Source organism: Muscardinus avellanarius (genome assembly GCF_963383645.1).
Source record: "Muscardinus avellanarius genome assembly, chromosome: 5".
NCBI lineage: Eukaryota > Metazoa > Chordata > Mammalia > Rodentia > Gliridae > Muscardinus > Muscardinus avellanarius.
In genome coordinates, this window is record NC_137790.1 from 123,472,919 (window position 1) to 123,492,758 (window position 19,840).

General features: G+C 43.7%; 1 protein-coding gene across 1 annotated transcript in view; it reads left to right on the forward strand.

Moving 5' to 3' along the window:
- Nucleotides 1–16,784, forward strand: part of WWTR1 (WW domain containing transcription regulator 1) — a gene marked incomplete at both ends in the record, with an annotated part of 143,316 nt that extends 126,532 nt beyond the window's left edge. The window contains 3 exon segments of the mRNA XM_080696828.1: nt 13,657–13,790; nt 14,856–14,968; nt 16,600–16,784. Of these exon segments, the coding sequence (XP_080552954.1) occupies nt 13,657–13,790; nt 14,856–14,968; nt 16,600–16,784 (432 nt within the window).
- Nucleotides 16,785–19,840: the final 3,056 nt, after the last annotated feature.

Consider the following 19,840-nt stretch of genomic DNA (forward strand, 5'->3'; position numbering starts at 1 on the left):
TCTGGGTGATCCTTCTACAAAGAACGACTTGTTTCTCTCTGGGTTTTTTTTTTGTTTTCTTTTGTTTTTTTGTCTCCATGTATGTTTCTCTTTCTCTTGCTCCAACTCCTTTCCCACAGAAAGTATTTCTGAAAAGGGGTGGGAAAAAGTGCCCCAAATTGTTTCCTTTACTCCAGTTGTAGGTGCTTTTGAACCACAGTATAATATTGACGGTTCATATTACAGAAATGCCAACCAAGTTCCTTAATGCTGATTCCTCGAGGCTGTGGAACTTGGAGCATTTTGCTGCGTCATGGAATGAAATTCCCCAGTGGAGCACGGGAGGAGGAAGAGATGCACATAGCCCAGCCTTGAGCGCCCGCGTAGTTAAGAGAGGGAATGGGTGGCTCTGGTGACTTTTTATTTTGGTTACTAGAGCACAGGATAATAGGTCTAAATGGACTTTTTAGGTCTGGAAGATCTTTTCGCCCCATCTCAAAGATACCATTGAGGGCCGCGTGATATGTATTTTATAAGTAAGAAAATGCTGCGTGGAGTGTTCTAAAATAGTCTTCTGAGCATCTGTCGGGATATCAGAGAATACAGATTTGGATCATGGGTGTTATTTTGGTGGGCTTTTTGACTTTGGATAATTTTCTGCTTCACCATCAGTAAACTGGAAGTCCGAGTGGGCTTTGGCTCACCAGTTTAGCTGCCTCATGGCATAAATGGGAATTTTCAAAGATGGAAGAAGTGGGATCCTGATGAGTTGGAAGTTGTCTGTAGAGCCAGATGTGGTGATGCACGCTCGCAATTCCAGCACTTAAGAGGCTGAGACAGGAGGAGGATCGCAGGTTTGAGATTGCAAGCAAAAATAATAAAGTAAAAATAATAAAGTAAAAATAATAAAGCGCCGGGCATGGTGGCTCAGGCTTGTAATTCCAGTACTTGAGAGGCTGAGACAGGAGGATCCAGGTTCCCGACCAGCCTTAGCTACTTAGTGAGGCCCTGGGCGGCTTAGTGAGACCCTGTTCCAAAATAAAGAATAAAATCGGGCTGGGGATATAGCTCCGAGGTAATATGCCCCTGGGTTCAATCTTCAGTACTGCAAAAATAAAATAAAAATAAAAAAAGAGCTGGGGGTGCAGATTGGAGGTGGCGTGCCCCAGACTGCTGCTTTCAGTCCCCAGTACCCACTCTCAAAAGGAAGTATCTATGGACTTGCATTTGTTCATCCTGCCCTGGTAGCCAGCAGTGGCCTCTGTAGCCTCTGCTTAGTGGACATTTGCATGAAACCTAGCTCTCCTCTTTGCAGGAGGATCCCTAATTGCACAGCCCTGTCTTCGCTGTGCCTCTATCCTGCAGGCGGGCCAAGACCTAACAATAATCCTTTGAGGAGGTCGTTTATCCTGTATCCCCATATAAGCGGTACACATCCTAGATGTCTGGAGGCATCTCTACAGCAGGCTGGACATAAGTTCACGAGCGGCACATACCCGACGTGAATATAGAGTATTCCATTGTTGCAACTTAAAATTTTGCACAGTGTTTGCTCACTATCCTAAGAGGCGTGCTCACCGCTTTACCAGACGAAGTGGAAAATTTTAGTCACTGGTTACAAAAAAAAAAAAATAGAAAAACAGACGTCTCGGTTTTTATTTACCCATCTGAAAGAACAATTCCTTCACACGAAAGCACGCACAGGACTTTATCTAAAGAGCGTGTTTCTTTTTATGTGTATTATTCACTTAAATACAAAGCTGCAGGGGCGAGGTGGGGAGGGTGCAGGGTGTGGGCTGAGAGATTTGAACCTTGTGAACTTCCTGTTAGACCCCAGGTTCTGGAAGCTTCTTAGTGGTGAACAAAATCCTGACCCCCCCCCCTCCTCGTTTCTTTGTGGGCTGCACTGTTGAGAAACTGTTATGATCCCCATGGAAATCCTACAGTTTTTACCCCCATCTTTTCCTTAATTGGGGTTTGGGGACCAGAGAATGCATCTTGTCAAACAAAACTGCTGACTAAGCCAGGCCCTGGTCGCCAGGACAACGGGGGACGGGGGAAGGAGGGAGGCTGAGGAATTCTTTTGGCAGGACTCAGGATTTCTGCAGGGCTTGACAGCCTCTACTGCTCCCTGGCCAGCTGGCCCGCCCCCACAGCCACTCCTGACCCAGGGCTCCATGGAGGGACACGCCCGGCTGCGGTGGTGCTGGTTTTGGGGTCTGTTTTCTGTCATAAGAATAGCTGTTTAAGGGGGGGTAAAAAGTCTTAACTTTGGATTCTAGCTTTTGGAAAGGTGTCTCATAGAATCAGGTTTCAGAGTTGACGGGACGTCAGGGATTGTGTCTTCTCCCACTGAGTAGATAAGCTAAGTTCATTCATTCATTTCTTCATTCATTCATTTGTTCGTTCAACAGATGCTCTCTGGGCTCTAAATCTGTGACAGTGAGTAGACTCCGTGCCAAATGGTTGCTTATGAGTCCCAGGAATAAAATGTCTTCTAAAATGTCCTGGTGTTCCCTGGTGAGGAATAATACCAATTCAAGCCTTTATTTTTGTGATGCCGGGGATTGAATCCAGGGCTATTCTACCTCTGCGCTACACCCCAGCCCTATTTATTTATTTATTTATTTATTTATTTATTTATTTATTTATTTTTATCTGAAAACAGAGTCTCGATAAGTTGCTAAGAGCCTCTTTGAGTTGCCGAGGCTGGCTTCAAACCTGCGCTCCTCCTATCTCAGCCTCCCAAGTATTGGGAATTACGGGCGTGTGCCACACCACACCTGGCTTAATTCCAGTCTTTCACACCAAAATTTGCACGTAAGTAGATATAAAAAAAGAGAAGGGTCCTTTTGAAAAATGTCCTAAATTGAACATAGTTTAAAAATGGAGGCTCATTTTTGTATTAAGAAAAAGCAGCTTCTTATTTCTGATCTTAATAAGATCACTAAGGTATGAGGAAATATCCATTTCAAAATTCTTTTTTTTTTTTTTTTTTTGGTGGTATTGGGCTTCCTGGAAGCCCTTCTTCCTCCGGGCTACACTCCCAGACCTATTTTTATTTTTGGAAACAGGGTCTCTTATGCCAGCACGGCTGGCTTCGAACCTGCGCGATCCTCCTGTCTCCGCCTCCCAAGCGCGGGGATTACAAGCGTGCGCCACCACGCCCGGGCTTCTTTTTTTTTTTTTTAAGGAAGAGAGAGGACTATCTAAATTATAATGTTTTCCTCAACGGGATTCTAAGGGACAACAGAAACAGATTGTAGAATAACACAAAATGGTTACATACGTCCTGAATCAAAAGAGCAACAAACAGACCAAGCGCAATTATTATGGACTCAACAAATGTTTTCCCAAAAGTATCAGAGTTTCAACTCTGTTCTTTTATAGCACAAGTCTGGCAGCTGAGCATGTAGGGTGAGATATTTCAAAAAGGGAGGCTCCAGGAAATGTGGCAGTGAGTTTCTAGAATCCCCTGGCACAGAGTTAAAAAGAGATTTATATCTGGAATGCTTTTTTGTCAACCCCCCCAAAGAAGGTAAATAATTCAGGTTTCTGCCTCTGAAGTCCCCAGGCTTTTGGCAGAGAGAGTCACGTCTCCCCACCAGAATAACTATTTTAATGTTAGGATTTCAAAATATCGTCTGTATTTCCCCCCACACCCCTCTTCATTTGTCTCTACTCGCCACGCCCGTTATAATAAAAACAATCCAAATCTTCCATTTTCGTAGAATCCCTGGCCACACACTGGCGGCAGGCAGAGCACCCTTAGCAGAGGGTATTGTCTTTGGTTTCCTCTCAAGTACTTTCCAGCCAGGGTGGGCGCGGCTGATGGAAGCCGCCCCTCTGCAGAGCAGAGGGAGCTATCCACTGCTATTTGCCCTCTCTCCTCTTCTGTTGATTTATCCCACCAGCGAGCCAGAGCCAGTGGGGAGCTAAGAAAGGAGAAAGGTTTGAAGTTTGCTGCCAGGGACACCTTCAGCTCCCTGACAGCATTTGCCTTGCGCATGCGCCAGTCTTCAGCTATGTTTCTACAGCACCACACGGAGTGCGAGAGAGGGTGGTGGCGTTGTTTTTTTAACCCACATATAATTTTTAGTTTTAGGGTGCTTCATGGATGACTACACACTGTAAGATTCTCAAGCCCTTATTTTGCAATGGTCTCTTCCACCTCAGTTGGGACATAAAGAAAAGGCAGTTGGTAGGGGGAGGGAGGGTTGGGTAGGACTATCAGGGGCAGCTGTCCAGGTCTTTCTGAAACTGGTCTTTAAAAGCTGAGCTTACAACTTTGCTTGTGTGTTGTGTTGAATTCCCGGGACACCGGCTCCGCCCATATATGTTTAAGAATATAGTAGAATACGTCCAGTTCAATCTGTTTCTCAATCCAGGGAGGATAACGGGTCAGGACTATGAAAACAGCCCAGACCATTAAATTCTGCTCTAAACGACCTGAGGTAAGGGGGTTGGTATTTTCATTTTATAGCTAGGAAAACAGGCTCAAAGAAATGAAGTAACTTGCCCACATCTCACAGCCAGTAGGTGAAAGGGCCCTAAATTTGAGGTCTGTCAACCTTAGCCCTCGGCTTTCTTTTCTCTGCCACGCTGTCTGTGGAGGGTACCGGAATAGATTCAAGCCACACAGCTTGCGTGTTAATCCTGGCTCCACCGGTGTTAGCCATGAAATCCCGGGAAGGTGGCTGATCCTTCTGTGCCTCAGTCTCCTCATCTGTAAAAGGAAGATGGTGTGGTTGCCATGATGATGAAATGATACAGCTTGTTAAAGCAGGTGGGACAGTCATTCATACACAGTAAGCAATCCGCAAGTCTGAGCTAATATCCCAGCCTGCTAATCACTTTACACTATTCAGCCCCTTCTGTGGATTGCCCATTCTTTACCAATATACTTTCTTATTTTTTTTAACAGGCCAACAAGATAGTTTTTATAAACCAGCTTTGTCTAATAAATAAACTAGCAAGAAAGGTTAAGAATTTAGTCTAATATGTCACAGCTGTATCACAACTGAACAGAACTCCAATCTACCTTTCTTTCTTTCTTTCTTTCTTTCTTTCTTTCTTTCTTTCTTTCTTTCTTTCTTTCTTTCCTTTGGCACTAGGGATTCAACCCAGGGGCATCCTACCTCTGAGCTATACCCCCAGCTCACTCACTCCCTTCCTTCCTATCTATCTATCTATCTATCTATCATCTATGGTACTAGGGAGAACCCAGTGGCATTCCACCTCTAAGCTACACCCCCAACCCTGTTTTATTTTTGTTTTGAAACAGGGTATTGCTAGGTTGATGAGAGCCTCACTAAGTTGCTGAGGCTGTTCTCTACCTTTGATCCTTTTTTATCTCAGCCTCCCAAGTACTGGGATTACAGGCCTGCACCACCACACATGGCTATTTAATTTAATTTTTTGAAACAGGGTCTCGCTAAGTTTCTGAGGCTGGGTTTGAACCTACAATCCTCCTGTCTCCGCTTACCAAGTACTAGGATTACAGGCGCGTGCCACCACACCCATCCCTGAACTCCAATCTTAATGATTCCAAAGATCATTTCGGCTGCCCTTTCTGTGCCTGGCGTGGGACGTTCCAAGAGCACTGAACCCTTAACTACCACCAGTGGCCAATATTCCAGGGAACTCAGCAATTCCTCTCAGCCCACCTCCCATTTAACTGACTGCCAACTAGAAAGCTCTTCATTCTCGCTGGCCAAGTCTAGAACAGAGGGCTTTTCCGTTTCCCACGTCACAGTTCATTGATAGTAGCTAGAGAGCCACACTATACCTGTTGACTCTTCTCCTTTAGTTACACGGTCCCTTGCTTGTCCCCATGACACCCCAGCCACTCCCCATCCTTACCGTTCTCCTCTGGTCACACCTGTGAAAGCGCTGGTAAATTGCTGAACAGACACCTGGATGTCGCTGTGCACACCAAGAGCTGTTGGAGCTGCTGCTTGGAATTCCTAGAGCAGCTAGTGACCTGCTACCCGAGATAGAAAGGGGGGTTGGCGCATCGTGATCCTGGGGAGATGGGAGCTGCACGGCTTGGCCCCCATCCATTCTTCTTTGTGACGGACATTTTCCCCATCTGGAATCTTCGATGAGGTTGAAGAGCTGTCTTGTCAGCTGGCACAGACAAAACAGTACCCGGCACCTGATAGTCATCGTTGTCGTCGTCGTCATCGTCGTAGTAGTAGTAATAGTTAAGTAGTAGTAATAGTTATACTAGTAGTAGTTAGAGTGGTAGTAGTGATAGTTATAGCAGTTGTAGTAGTAATAGTTGTATTAATAGTAGTAGTGGTGGTGGTGTGCGTGTGTCACTAGGGATGGAACCCAGGGGCATTCTACCTCTGAGCTATACCCCTAACCCTATTTCATTTTGAAATAGCAAAATTTCATTATGCTGTCCTTGGACCTGCAATCCTTTTATCTCAGCCTCTCAAGTACTGGAATTTACAGGTGTGCACCACCACACCTGGCTCAGTGTATGTGTATGTGCGTGTTTGTGTGTGTATTAGTAAGGACTGAACCCAGGGGCATTACGTCCAAGCTACAGCTCGCCCCTTTTTATTTATTTTTTGTTTGTTTGTTTTGAAATAAGGTCTTGCTAGGTTGCTGAGTCTCAGTACATTGCTGAGGCTAGCTTCAAACCTGCCATCCTCCAGTCTCAGCCTCTCAAGTAAGTGCTGGAATTGCTTTTTTTTTTTTTAAGAAAAAATACAAGTGCAAACAAGAAGAATTGTTGTAGCAGAGAAGAAAGAAATAGTTGACTTGGATTTCAAACAGAGATGGTCATTGATGATGTTAAAATTGTGAATGAGAACTAGAGCCTCGAGCTAGAGGAGCCCAGAGCCCACGTGAGCAGCCCCCAGGGGACACACGGGTCCAGGAGCTGAGAGCTGGGGTCGGGGGTAATAGTGACTTGCCAAGGTGGTCAGGAAGGCCACTGGGGGGGTCAGATATGGCTCTGGCAAGAAGGACCTAAAGCCGTAATGGTCCAGAAACTAAAGGCAAGGTTTGGAGGATGGGGCAGGGATGGAGGGGGCACTGGAAAGGACTGTGACGTTTCATAGATGAGAGACAGAGAGGGCCAGTGACACCTGTGCTCTGTTCCTTGCCCTGCCTGGACCAGAAGAACCCAGAACTGGGGAGGTGGTCACTGTCCACCTCTGCTGTCGTGGCACCCTTACGAGTGGATGCTCTGACCATCCCACTTGACAAACAGGAGCAGAGACTGAAGGGCTGTGCTGGGAGATGGTGGGGCTAGGGTTCAGATCACGCTGCCCGCTCTCTTCCTGTGTCAGGAACAGGGGAAGGTGCCGTGGGAACAGCACCCCAGGACGGAGCACACACCTGGCTCCCTGGGATGGAAACAATGGGCTACTATTACACTCAGGTTTGTGGTCGAAGGTGTGACTGAACGTTCTTAGTTGACTTTTTCTTTTATTACTAATAACAATTTAAAATATTTCCATTTAAATTTAGTAATGCTTTTCATTTATTCATTGAGTTGTTTTGTTTTGTTTTAGTGGTACTGGGGATTGATTGGACCCAGGGGCATTCTGCCTGCTACCTCTGAGCTACACCCTCGGCCCTATTTTTATTTTTTTATTTATTTTATTTTATTTTATTATTTTTTGGTGGTACTGGGGTTCCTGTAAGCCCTTCTACCTCTGGGCTTCACTCCCAGACCCATTTTTCCATTTTTATTTGGAAACAGGGTCTCCTAAGCCAGCACACGTGGCTGGCTTCGAACCTGTGCAATCCTCCTGTCTCAGCCTCCCAAGCACGGGGATTACAAGCGTGCGCCACCACACCCGGCTAATTTTTTTTATTTTGAAACAAGTTCTCACTAAGTTGTGGAAGGCCTCACTTAGTATCTGAGCCTGTCTGCGAACCTGCGATCCTCCTGTCTCAGCCTACCAAATACTGGGATTACAAGCACGTGTCACCATGCCTGGCTCCTACTTTTTTTTTTTTTTTTTTTTTTTTAAAGAGGTCTCACTAATTTGCTGAGGCTAGTCTTGAACCTGCTATTCTTCTGTCTCTGCCTCCCAAGCACTAGGGTTACAGGCATGTGCTACCATGCCCGGCAGAGAGTACATATTTTATTTTTAATTTTGCGGTACTGGGGATTGAACCCAGAGGAATTCTACATCCAAGCTATACCCCAGCCTTATTTTTTATTTTATTTTTTGCAGTACTGGGAATGGAACCCAGGGGCTTTCCACCTCCAAGCTATACTCCCTGCCCTGTTTTTTATTCTATATGTTGAAACAGGATTCACTGAAATTGCAAGGGGCCTCACTAAGTAGCTGAGGCTGTCTGCAAACCGTGATTCTCCTGTCTCAGCCTCCCAAATGCTAGGATTACAAGCGTGCACTACCATGCCCAGCTTCTCTTTTTTATTCTTTATTTTGAAACAGAGCCTCACTAAATTGTGGAGGGCCTAAGTAGCTGAGGCTGGCTGCAAACCCACAATCCTCCTGCCTCAGCCTCCCAAATACTGGTATTATGGGCGTGCATCGCCACCACACGCAGCTGGTGTTCAAAGTTATCCTTATTCCAGCTCCTTCAGTAGCCTTTGGTGTTCTCTTCTCCTGGATGGTCACCTGAAGGTGGATGGTGGTACTGTGAGCCCCCTACAGGCAGAAGGTAGCATTTCCTCTCATGATGTGTGAAAGCTCAGTACAGAGAAACAAGTCGGATGCTGAAGGACAGAGCTTCTGTTCTCTTAAACGTAAAATAGAGAGATCGGATGTGAGATGGCACAGTGAAATGTTTCCCCCAACATAGGACAGGTGTTTATCAGCTTTGGAGACTAATATCATCCTTTGGGATCTTATTTCTATATTTAGGCAGACCGGCATTATGTTATGTTGCATCTATTCAAAACATACTAGGAGTAATTTAAATGAAGAGAATTTAGAACTATACATACTTTATATCTTCCTCCTGATATTTTTTCTTATTATTTAAGGTATTTTATTTTCCAGGAGCGAGGCTCGGTGGCGTGTACTTGTGATCTCAGTACTTGGGAGGCTGAGACAGGAGGATCTCAGGTTCGAAGCTAGCCTCAGCAACTTAATGAGGCGCTCAGTGATTTAGCAAGGCCCTGTTTCCAGATAAAAAATTAAATAGCTATGCCCCCAGCCCTTTTTTATTCTCTTATTTTGAAACAGGGTCTCACTGAAGTTGTGAAAGGCCTCACTAAGTTGCTGAGGTTGGTCACAAACCTGTGATCCTCCTTTCTCAGGCTCCCAGGTACTGTGATTACAGACAGAGGCCACTACATTCAGCTTCTTATTTTTTTACACTTTTTTTTTTTGGTGGTACTGTGGTTCCTGGAAACCCTTCTACCTCCGGGCTACACTCCCAGACCTATTTTATATTTTATTTGGAAACAGGGTCTCTTAAACCAGCCGAGGCTGGCTTCGAACCAGCACGATCCTCCCGTCTCCGCCTCCCAAGCGCAGGGATTACAAGCGTGTGCCACCACACCCGGCTCAGCTTCTTATTTTTTAATTGAAAGTATCAGAAGTTCCAGATGATTCTTACTGTATTTATAGTTAAAGCTTTTAGACATTATAAATTCAACCTGAAACTTTTTTAATTTTATTTTTTGTACTTTGGTTACTGGGGATTGAACTCGGGCATTCTACTTCCAAGCTACACCCCCCAGCTCTTTTTACTTTTTGAAATAGGGTCTCATTAAGTTGCTGAGGTTGGCCTTGATACTCATCTTTCCTCCTGTCTCAGCCGCCCAAGTACTGGGATTGCAGGTGTATGCCACCATGCCTGGACAACCTGAATCCGTGTGTGTGTGTGTGTGTGTGTGTGTGTGTTACTGGAAGTGGAACCCAAGGGCCTTCTACCTTGGGGCTATACTCTCAGCCCTCTTTTATTTTACTTTTTTGGAAACAGGGTCTTACTAAGTTGCTGAGAGCCTCACTAAGCTGCTGAGGCTAACTTTGAACTGGTGACCCTCCTGTCTCAGCCTCATTACAGGCATGTGCCACCACACCTGCTCCAACCTGAACTCCTAAGGCATATAGTGATAATATTTTTTGACATATAAGAAATGTAGCCATCTCAACATATATGTGTGTGTGTGTGTGTGTGTGTGTGTGTGTGTGTGTGTGTATGTATATAGACTTTTTGTCTTTCTTTTTGGTACTGGGGATAGGACCCAGGGATTTGTACCTCGAAGGCAAGCACTTAACTATTGAGCTACATCCCAGTCCATCAACTTGGATATTTAAAGGATATTTGTTTAGACATAATCCTCCATATTAACTTAGAATGGAGAATAGAATATTCTAAATAAAGTTGAATATTTTTATCATGGTTATTAGTCACCGGATTCTTGCATTTACAGTTTATGGAGAACTAAAAATTGTATCATTAACCAGATGTTCTCACACTGAGGTGCAGGCTGAGTGAGCTGTGTGGGGCACTGGGCCAGCAGCTTGAGGCACCTCATGCCAGGTCAGGTCCGTGTTGTTCTTTTAGATGAGTTTTCAGAAATGCTTGGTTGGATAATAGTTGGCTGTTATTGTTTTTATTTTTATTTTTTGTGGAACTGGAGATTGAACCCAGGGACATTCTATCTGTGAGCTATACCCCCAGACCATTCTATTTTTCTTTTATTTTGAAACAGGGTCTTGCTAGGTTGCTGAGGCTGGTCTTGATTCTGTGAGCCTCCTGTCTCTGCCTTCCAAGTACTGAGATTATAGGTGTGTGTCACCATGCCTGGCTCTCTTTTTATTTATTTATTTATTCATTCATTTATTTATATATTTTGTGGTACTGGGGATGGAACCCAGGAGCATTCCACCTCCAAAATATACCTCCTGCTCCATTTCATTCCTTTATTTTGAGACACAGTCTTACTAAGTTGCAGAGGTCCTCACTAAGTTGCTCAGGCTGGCTGTGAACCTGTGATCCTCCTGTTTCAGCCTCCCACGTACTGGGATTACAAGCTTGCATCACCACGTCCAGCTTTGTATTTTATTTTGAAACAGGGTTTCACTAAGTTGTGGAGGGCCTCACAAAGTTTCTGAGGCTGGTCTGGAACCTGTGATCCTCCTGTCTCATCCTCCTACAGTACTGGGATTACAAACGTGCATCCACCACGTCTGGCCATATAGTATTTTTTAAGGCACACTGCACACCATGCAAATACAACTATCAAAATAATTTGAGCCGGGCGTGGTGGCACACGCTTGTAATCCCAGCACTTGGGAGGTGGAGACAGGAGGATCAGGCAGGTTTGAAGCCAGCCTCGCTGGCTTAAGAGAACCTGTTTCCAAATAAAAGTATAAAATAGGTCTGGGAGTGTAGCACGGAGGTAGAAGCATTTCCAGGAACCCCAGTACTACCAAAAAACAAACAAACAAACAAACAAACAACAACAACAAAACCCTGAGCCAGGTAATCCCAGCATTTGGGAGGTTGAGATAGGAGGATCACAGTTCAAGGACAGCCTTAGCTACTTAGTGAGGCTCTATGCAACTCAGTGAGACCCTGTTTCAAAATAAAGAATAAAAAAATAGGGCTAAGGGTATAGTTCGAAGGTAGAATGCCCCTGGGTTCCATGCCTAGTACAAAGAAAGAAAAAGAAAGAAAGAAAGAAAGAAAGAAAGAAAGAAAGAAAGAAAGAAAGAAAGGAATATAGCCTTTCTAGATTTGTTCAAAAGTTTCTTCTACAATTTGAGTGACAGACTAAACTCACTTTTTTCAGTCTTCATTTTTTACTTTCTTTTTGATATATTATTGCATAAAACTTGCTAGTAAAGGGTTCTGATGGTTTGCAGTCTAGATGGACTGGGGTGAACAGGAGACCCTTTCTAGCCAGGGTATTTACTTCAGAAGAAGTTAACTGTGCCGTTTCTTATCAACCATGGCTCCTAGTAACAGCTCAGTGAACTCTAGTAACCCCAACTTTTATTGGCCAGTGACGTCACCGGGACCAGTCTAGACAGCGGCTACTCTGAAGTCCTCACAAGTTAGGTCTGGAAGGGACCTCACAGAGACACTGTAGCTCCGATGGGCTAGCTGCTCTGTTTGCCTTTGTCACCATGGTTCTGGGGTTTGAGGGTGGCTGACACCAATGACTTAAGCATGCCAAGCCAAACCGACGGTGTAAATGTGGGGACAAGCCTGCCTTGGTTGGAAATGCGAGTAGAAACACATGAGGGTGTTCTTCTCTAAAAACGCAGTAAACCTGGAAAGAATTCCAGGCCTGGCCCTGTGTGTCAGAACGGGAAGCTCCTGGGGGCATTACCTAGAGAAAGCGATCACAGTCAATGGATTCACAGCCTTTGGGATGGACTCTGCTTGGCAAAGTCAAGCTGGCTTAAAAAAATAATATTGCTTGCGTTATAGTTTTTTCTAATAAAAACCATATGCTGTCAAATGTTTAATTGTCTGTGGGATTCTAGTTGGATCTATGTTGTTTTCCAACCTTCAGCCATTTTAATCAAGTCAACAATAGTCAGAAAAACAGATTGAGAGGGGTGTGTGTGTGTGTGTGTGTGTGTGTGTGTGTGTTTTACTAGGAATTGAACTCAGGGGCATTCCACCTCTAGCTTTATTTTATTTTTATTTTGAAACAGGGTCTTGCTTGGTTGCTGGGGGCCTTGCTAAATTGCCGAGATTGTTCTCAAAACTGCAATCCTCCTATTTCAGCCTCCCAAGTACTGAGATTACAGGTGTGTACCACCATACCTAGCTTTTTTTTAAAAAAATTTTTTATTGGTGCATTGTAGTCATACATCTTAATGGAGTACAAGATGGTGAAGGCATACATGCACACATCACCCAATTAGCCCTTACCCAATTCCTACCCCATTCCCTCCCCCTCCCTCCTTCTCATGTTTGGCTTAGTGATTGACATCAATATGTTTGTTAATGTACATCATGTGCGTTAGGGAATTTCCCTCTTCCCACCCCCATCCCCTCAGTTAGGTCGTCTTATTTGCTTATCTATATTATTTCCTTCTTTGTCTAGAGTTCCTTTTATGACCCAATTTAATTTGAAACAGAGTCTCACTAAGTTGCTGAGAGTACCAGTAAATATCCGAGGCTGGCCTCAAATCCACAGTCCCCTCCTGTCTCAGCCTCACCAGTCCTGGGATTATAGGCAGGCACCACCACACCCAGGTGATTTATTTTTTTAAAAAAATTTTTAAACGATTCGTCCACTCTCCTGGTTATTGGCATAAACTTCCAGATGTAATTCAATGTGGAGTCCAGTCTCTGTGATCCCACAGTTTCGCAAAGATCAGAAGGTGCCTGCTAGCTGAGAGGCACCCGGCTGCTTTGATCGATTTAGATTTGTCTGAGAACCTGATACAGAAATAGCCTTTCTCATGTCCCCGAGAAAGTGTCTTGAGAGGCCTTAATAAGATTCGGGTGTTTCAACATTCGCCTGGGTGGTGCAGCTGTGAAGTGATTCTCCAGGGCCATATGTTCACCCAGCTTCCCATCGGCTTTGCAACTATAGGAAAGTGGTTTATGTCTGAAAGACTTTCTTCAGAGAACGAACACTAATGATTTCCTGATGATTTTGACTTACTGGGGAAAAAAATGTCAAGTGCTTTTGTCTTTGGTGAGTGGTTCTTTTGAGAAGTATCCTCTGGCCCCATCATTGTGACTGTCTTATTTCTGTAGGAAGCCGCCATCTGCAGACAGCTCCCCATGGAAGCAGAATCCATGGTCACGGTCCAGTCTGCCGTCAACCCACCCACCCTGACCCCAGACATGAGATCCATCACTAATAACAACTCAGACCCTTTCCTCAATGGGTAAGTTAACATTTTGGAGAAGCTTATTTTGTTCTCTTTGTTAGGTGGTCTAGACTATAATAGGGGGTTTCGTTTACAGGAGAAAAGAAGAGGAGCTTGAGGGTTGGGGTGGGGATACAGGGGGAGAATAGGGAAGCTGGCAGGAAAAAAAACAAAGGAGAAGTCATCTACCTGTTTAATGGTGGCGCACGCTTGTAATCCCTGCACTTGGGAGGCGGAGACAGGAGGATCGCGCAGGTTCGAAGCCAGCCGCGCATGCGCGCTGGCTTAGGAGACCCTGTTTTCAAATAAAAATGTAAAAATAGGTCTGGGAGTGTAGCCTGGAGGTAGAAGGGCTTCCTGGAACCCCAGTACCACAATAAATAAACAAACAAACAAATAAATAAATAAATAAATAAAATATGACAACACTTGAACCTGTCGTCCATACCACTGAAATCTCCTGTTTCTTCTGGTCCCCCTATGGTAGCCGCTGTTCAGAGACTGGTGTGCATCTCTTACATGGAGTTCTTATGCCCCCGCCCCTGTGTGTGTCCATCAGCCCAACTGAACATTGCTTTCTGTTTCTCAAAAACTCCGCACACATGGTATTAGATTCTTTTTTTTTTTTTTTTTTTTTTGTGGTGCTGGGGGTGGAACCCAGAGGCTTTTAACCTCCGGGCTATATTCCCAGACCCATTTTATATTTTATTTGGAAACAGGGTCTCACTATGTTGCTGAGAGCCTCACTCAGTAGCTGAGGCTGGCTTCGAACCCGTGCGATCCTCCTGTCTCAGCCTCCCAAGCGCGGGGATTACAAGCATGCGCCACCACGCCCAGCAGACATGGTATTAGATTCTACATGTACAACAGAGTCCCAGTGGTTACTTCAAGACGACAAAGAAATCAAGTCTAATTTATCGTAGATGGCCAGTTTCACTTGCTGACAGTTTATTAATTACATTAACATTAGGATTTATATTTCCAAATGGCCGGAAAATGCAGAGCTCTCTCTTCTTCATTACCTGGACAGTTGAGCGTTTCAAGTGGGTCCATGCTGACGTCTGTCTGTCCTTTGCTCTGTAGGGGGCCCTACCATTCAAGGGAGCAGAGCACTGACAGCGGCCTGGGCTTAGGGTGCTACAGTGTCCCCACAACCCCAGAGGACTTCCTCAGCAACGTGGACGAGATGGACACAGGTAGGAACAGAGCCCGCCAACGCCTGCCATGGGCTCGCTCTTTCTTTCTTTCTTTCTTTCTTTCTTTCTTTCTTTCTTTCTTTCTTTCTTCCTTCCTTCCTTCCTTCCTTCCTTCCTTTCTTTTTCTTTCTTCCTTTCTTTCTCTTCTCTCTCTCTCTCTCTCTCTCTCTCTCTCTCTCTCTCTCCTTATGTATTTATTTTTCTCTTTTTGTGCTACTAGGGGTGGAACCCAGGGGCTTTTCTACCTCTGGGCTATACTCCCAGACCTATTTTTAAAAAATATTTTACTTGGAAACAGGGCCTCACTAAGTTGCTGAGAGCCTCACTAAGTAGCTGAGGCTGGCTTCAAACCTGTGCGATCCTCCTGTCTCAGCCTCCCAAGCGCGGGGATTACAACCTTGCGCCACCATGCCCGGCTTTTTGTGCTTTTAGTTTTAAATCGTCCCTTTGGTCATCATCCCCTCACCTCTGAAACCCAACCAGCAACACTAAATCTTGGCAACACTTGTAGAATGACAGCTGAAAAGTCACGCAGCCCATAGGCATGCTTATTAAACTCTAGTCTTTTTCTGTAGTGCACACATATAACATCTTATATGTGTGCACAGGATTTTGATTGTTACATAAATATATGTAATATATGTATATATTTTATATATAATATGAGTATATTTTTATATATAATATGTATATATTTTTACATCATAGTGTGTGTGTGTGTGCTGGGAATTGAACCTGGGGTATTCTACCTCCAAACTACACCCCAGCCCTTTTAGTTAGTTTTTTTCTCTTTTTTACTTTATTTATTTTTTATTGATTGATTGATTGATAGTGAGGATTAAACTCAGAGGTATTCTGTCTCTAAGCTAGACTTCTGGCCCGTATGCATGTATGTAAGTATGTATGTATTTTGGTGGTACTAGGGGTGGAACCCAGAGGCTTTCTACCTTTGGGCTATACTCCCAGCCCTATTTTTTAAAATAATTTATTTGGAAACAGGGTCTCACCAAGTTGCCAAGAGCCTCACTAAGTAGCTGAGGCTGACTTCGAACCTATGTGATCCTCCTATCTCAGCCTCCCAAAAGCAGGGATTACAAGCGTGAGTGACCATGTCTAGCCCCTATTTTATTTTTTTTATTTTGAAACAGTGTTTCACTAAATTGCAGAAGGCCTAGCTAAATTGCTGAGGCTATCCCTGAAGCTGGAATCCTCCTGTCTCAGCCTCCCAAGTACTGGGATTACAAGTGTGTGCCACCATGCTCAGGTTTTGCTTTTTTTTTTTTTTTTCCTTTTAATAGGTTCATTCTCAGTTGCTGAGGCTAACCTGGAGCCTGCAATCCTCCTGCCTCGGCCTCCCATGGAACTCCAGAGGCTGCCCTGTTTATTATAACTTTCCAGTACTCACAATACTATATTGTATAGTCTAGCAAAGTCTCTGTTTTAAGGAATTCCTTGTGTCCTTTCTCCCCAGTTATGGTCAACATGAGGAGACTGGCTAAAGCTTCTCCATCAAGGCCATTAACGTGGTATCTGAAGATACTGAGAATGCGCCTTCTGTTAACACTTCCACTGTCCCTCTTTCAAGCGCTTACAAGAGGGAATCCAAATGGTTTTCTCTCGTTCTGTTACAGGAGAGAATGCTGGTCCGACACCCATGAACATCAATCCCCAGCAGACCCGCTTCCCTGATTTCCTGGACTGTCTTCCGGGAACGAACGTTGATCTAGGAACTTTGGAATCTGAAGATCTGATCCCCCTCTTCAATGATGTAGAGTCCGCTCTGAACAAAAGCGAGCCCTTTCTCACCTGGCTGTAACCACTGCCATGGTAACGGGGGATGCAGCGGAGACCTGACATTTCCTGAGCCTCCTGGAGAAAGGGATGGAGCGGAGCCAGGCTGCAGGTGCACCACTCTCCACCTCCACGATGCACTGTCTCTTTTTTCCGTCTGGCTGGTTTAATCATTGCCTAGTTTTGATTGACAGTAACTTCTGTTCAACATAAATAAACGCTCTTCATTTTCTGCAAGCATGTATTTCTGTGACGGATGACGCAGGTTTATGTCTACAGAGCTGATTTTGCAGATGACGCTTTCTCTCTCTCTCTCTTTCTCTACCACCCCATGGCTAAGCTTTGTGGGTCTTATTTGAAATGTATACATTAATTGATTATACACCATAGGAGGCTGGCCGTAGGCAGTAAATTCGGATTGGGCAGCTTGGTCCAGGAAATGTACACAAAATTTCACCTGGTTTACAGTTTCAAGAACTGTACTGATGACAGTAGTGCCAACTGCTTTAAAACCACATATTTAAGTTGAGCTTTAAAAATCATCTGTATAGATAGTAAGTTCTCTGTGGAACACAGTGTAGTTGTGAATCTCTGCTCGCCCTGATGGCTCTATTACTCTGTATTTGCAAGGGCGCATAAAGCCCTGCGGTAGTTTATCATTTTACTGCATAGTATGTAGACAACTTAGTCCTTCCAGCTGGAGGGGAACGGCAGCATTAGTCTCCGTTCTTACACTAAACATCTTGTGAAAGAGACCAGTTTGGTACTAAGATGAGGATTTGCTAAACAGAGCTAATTTTTTTTTTAAGCTAGGAACCTGGATTTTTTTTTTTAATTGCAGCTTAGAATTTGACGTTTATTCTATAAAACACTGTAATTTTGTAGCCGATGACAAAGGGCAGCCAGATGTTTTTGATTAACCAGTGGCAACTGTATTTTTGCCTTCTGAGACATTCTGAAGACATCAGGATGACAGATTTCAGCCTGATGGCGTGGGCACCCAGCTGTTGCTTTGTAAATTGTGAAGCCTTGTCAGTCTTGCTTTCCAGCTTTCAAGTGTTTCAGGGAATCGTATCTATGAAACTGTTTGAAGGATGAAGCAGATCTCTGACTGACGTGTAAAAAAAAAAAAAGCCCTCTGAGGTCATATGGTGGAGACATGTATTTCTGAGGTCAGTAAAATTGATTTCTGAGCATATTATTCTAACCCCATTTGCTACAGTTGGTATACAAAGGCATGAGATATGTATTCAATACCTCTTATGTAACCAAAATCTGTTTTATTTGTTTTTATTTTTAATTATTAGCTTTTAAGGACTGAGAGAGCCTTGTGTTACCTGGCACGCAGTCTACCTGCATTGCCAATGAAGTCCTCAACTGTTTAATATTTTGAACTCTTATTTATAACCTATGAATTTAATCTCTCTTTTTTTATGAAAGATGTTAATAATTCAGGTCTCTTAAAAGAACCTTGCAATTCCCGTGGGGGCTTATGGGTTGGGGGTCTTCACTAAGATCCTTTGGGACCTACTGGAACTGGAGACGTACAGGAGATATTTGATTTTGTTGGAAAGAAGGCAAGTGACAAGGTCTGAGAGGAAGTGGTAGTTAAGGGAACTAGTGAATGGCAAGGGTACTAGTTATGAAATGGCAATAGACAAGGCGTAGTTCCCCAGAAGCAAGGCAAGCTGGTGGTGAGAGTGGCCCCAGAAGTACAATGCAACAGTTTTTTTACTACAACTTTTATACAAAAAGACTCCATTGTAGAAGAAAAGGGGGCTTCGGTGCACTTTATGGAGAGGTGGGTGTGGGAGGGGCACACATGGTATCCTGTCCACACTGGTGCGGAACAGAGACCTGCTGTGGCTTCTAGCACCCTCGACTGATTTCTTTTTCCTGAAGGACCCCTGGTTTAGGTTCCACTAATTCCTTTTGCCCTCTCCAACCACTCGGAGAGAGAAACGAGGAAGATGTTTATGTTGCTACTAAATTGAAAGGGAGCACTCTTTCTTTTTTTCTTTTGTTAACAAAAAAATAAATAAATTGCCGGAAGAGCTATACATTCTTTCTAAAAAAAAAAAAAAAATTAAAAATTAAAAAAAAAAAAACAAGGGACCTAACGAAACTCAGCAGTGTTACTGTATTTTTAAGAAATATTTTTATAGACTCATTTTTCAGGTTATTAAGTATAAAATATACCCTTCTTTTTTTTAAAAAAAAGTAGTTAAATCATTAATGATTTATATTACCCACTTTTAGAAGTAATCGTCTAGTAGGTGTGTGGCATTAGAAAAAAATACTAGAATAAAATAATTTTTTAGTGAAATTAGTTGAAACATTTATTAATGAATATAATAAATATATTTCCAGAATAAAATATGGACCTTATTTGTTTACTAGATAAAGCCAGATATAATTTTTGTTGTTTTATAGGCCATAAAATATGGCATTTGTCAAAGAACATTAAAGCTAGAAATCTAAAATAAGAGCTTTTTTTTTTCTTTTTTTTCTGGTACTGGGGAACAAACCCAGGATCATGAGCACAGTAAGCGAAGGCTCTACCACTGAGCTACACCCCAGCTCTTAAGAGCAACTTTTTAATGGCTGTTTTCTATTATCATAAGTGTTAAAACCCCTCAGATTCACGATAAGGTGCTATTTATACTATATTTCGTATTGTAAGACAATGCCAGGCTATCTAGTCTTTTTAGTCTTGAACCAATCAATGGATTCCAACATCTCCCCCCAAAATCATGTCATTAAAAAGGTCTATGAAAAAGGCAACATTGAGAAATAAATTCAGAGATCTTTTAGTCAAGGTTTTTTATTTTTTTAAATCTTATAAAACACGTAATTGTTAGTGTTCCACTACAGTCTGGAGGACGTGAAATACCGTTTCCTCCACCGGCCACACAGTAATCAGGAAGCAGGTGACGCCGTGCGGTGTTTAGTGCGTCAGGAGCCCTCGGCCCCACCTGGTAGGAAAGCTTTCTGCAGAAGGTGATGCTGCGTGAGGGAGGCGTGGCTAGCGGCAAGCTGTGTTCTCACAATGTAATTAAAAAATAACTTCTGGAAGGGTAA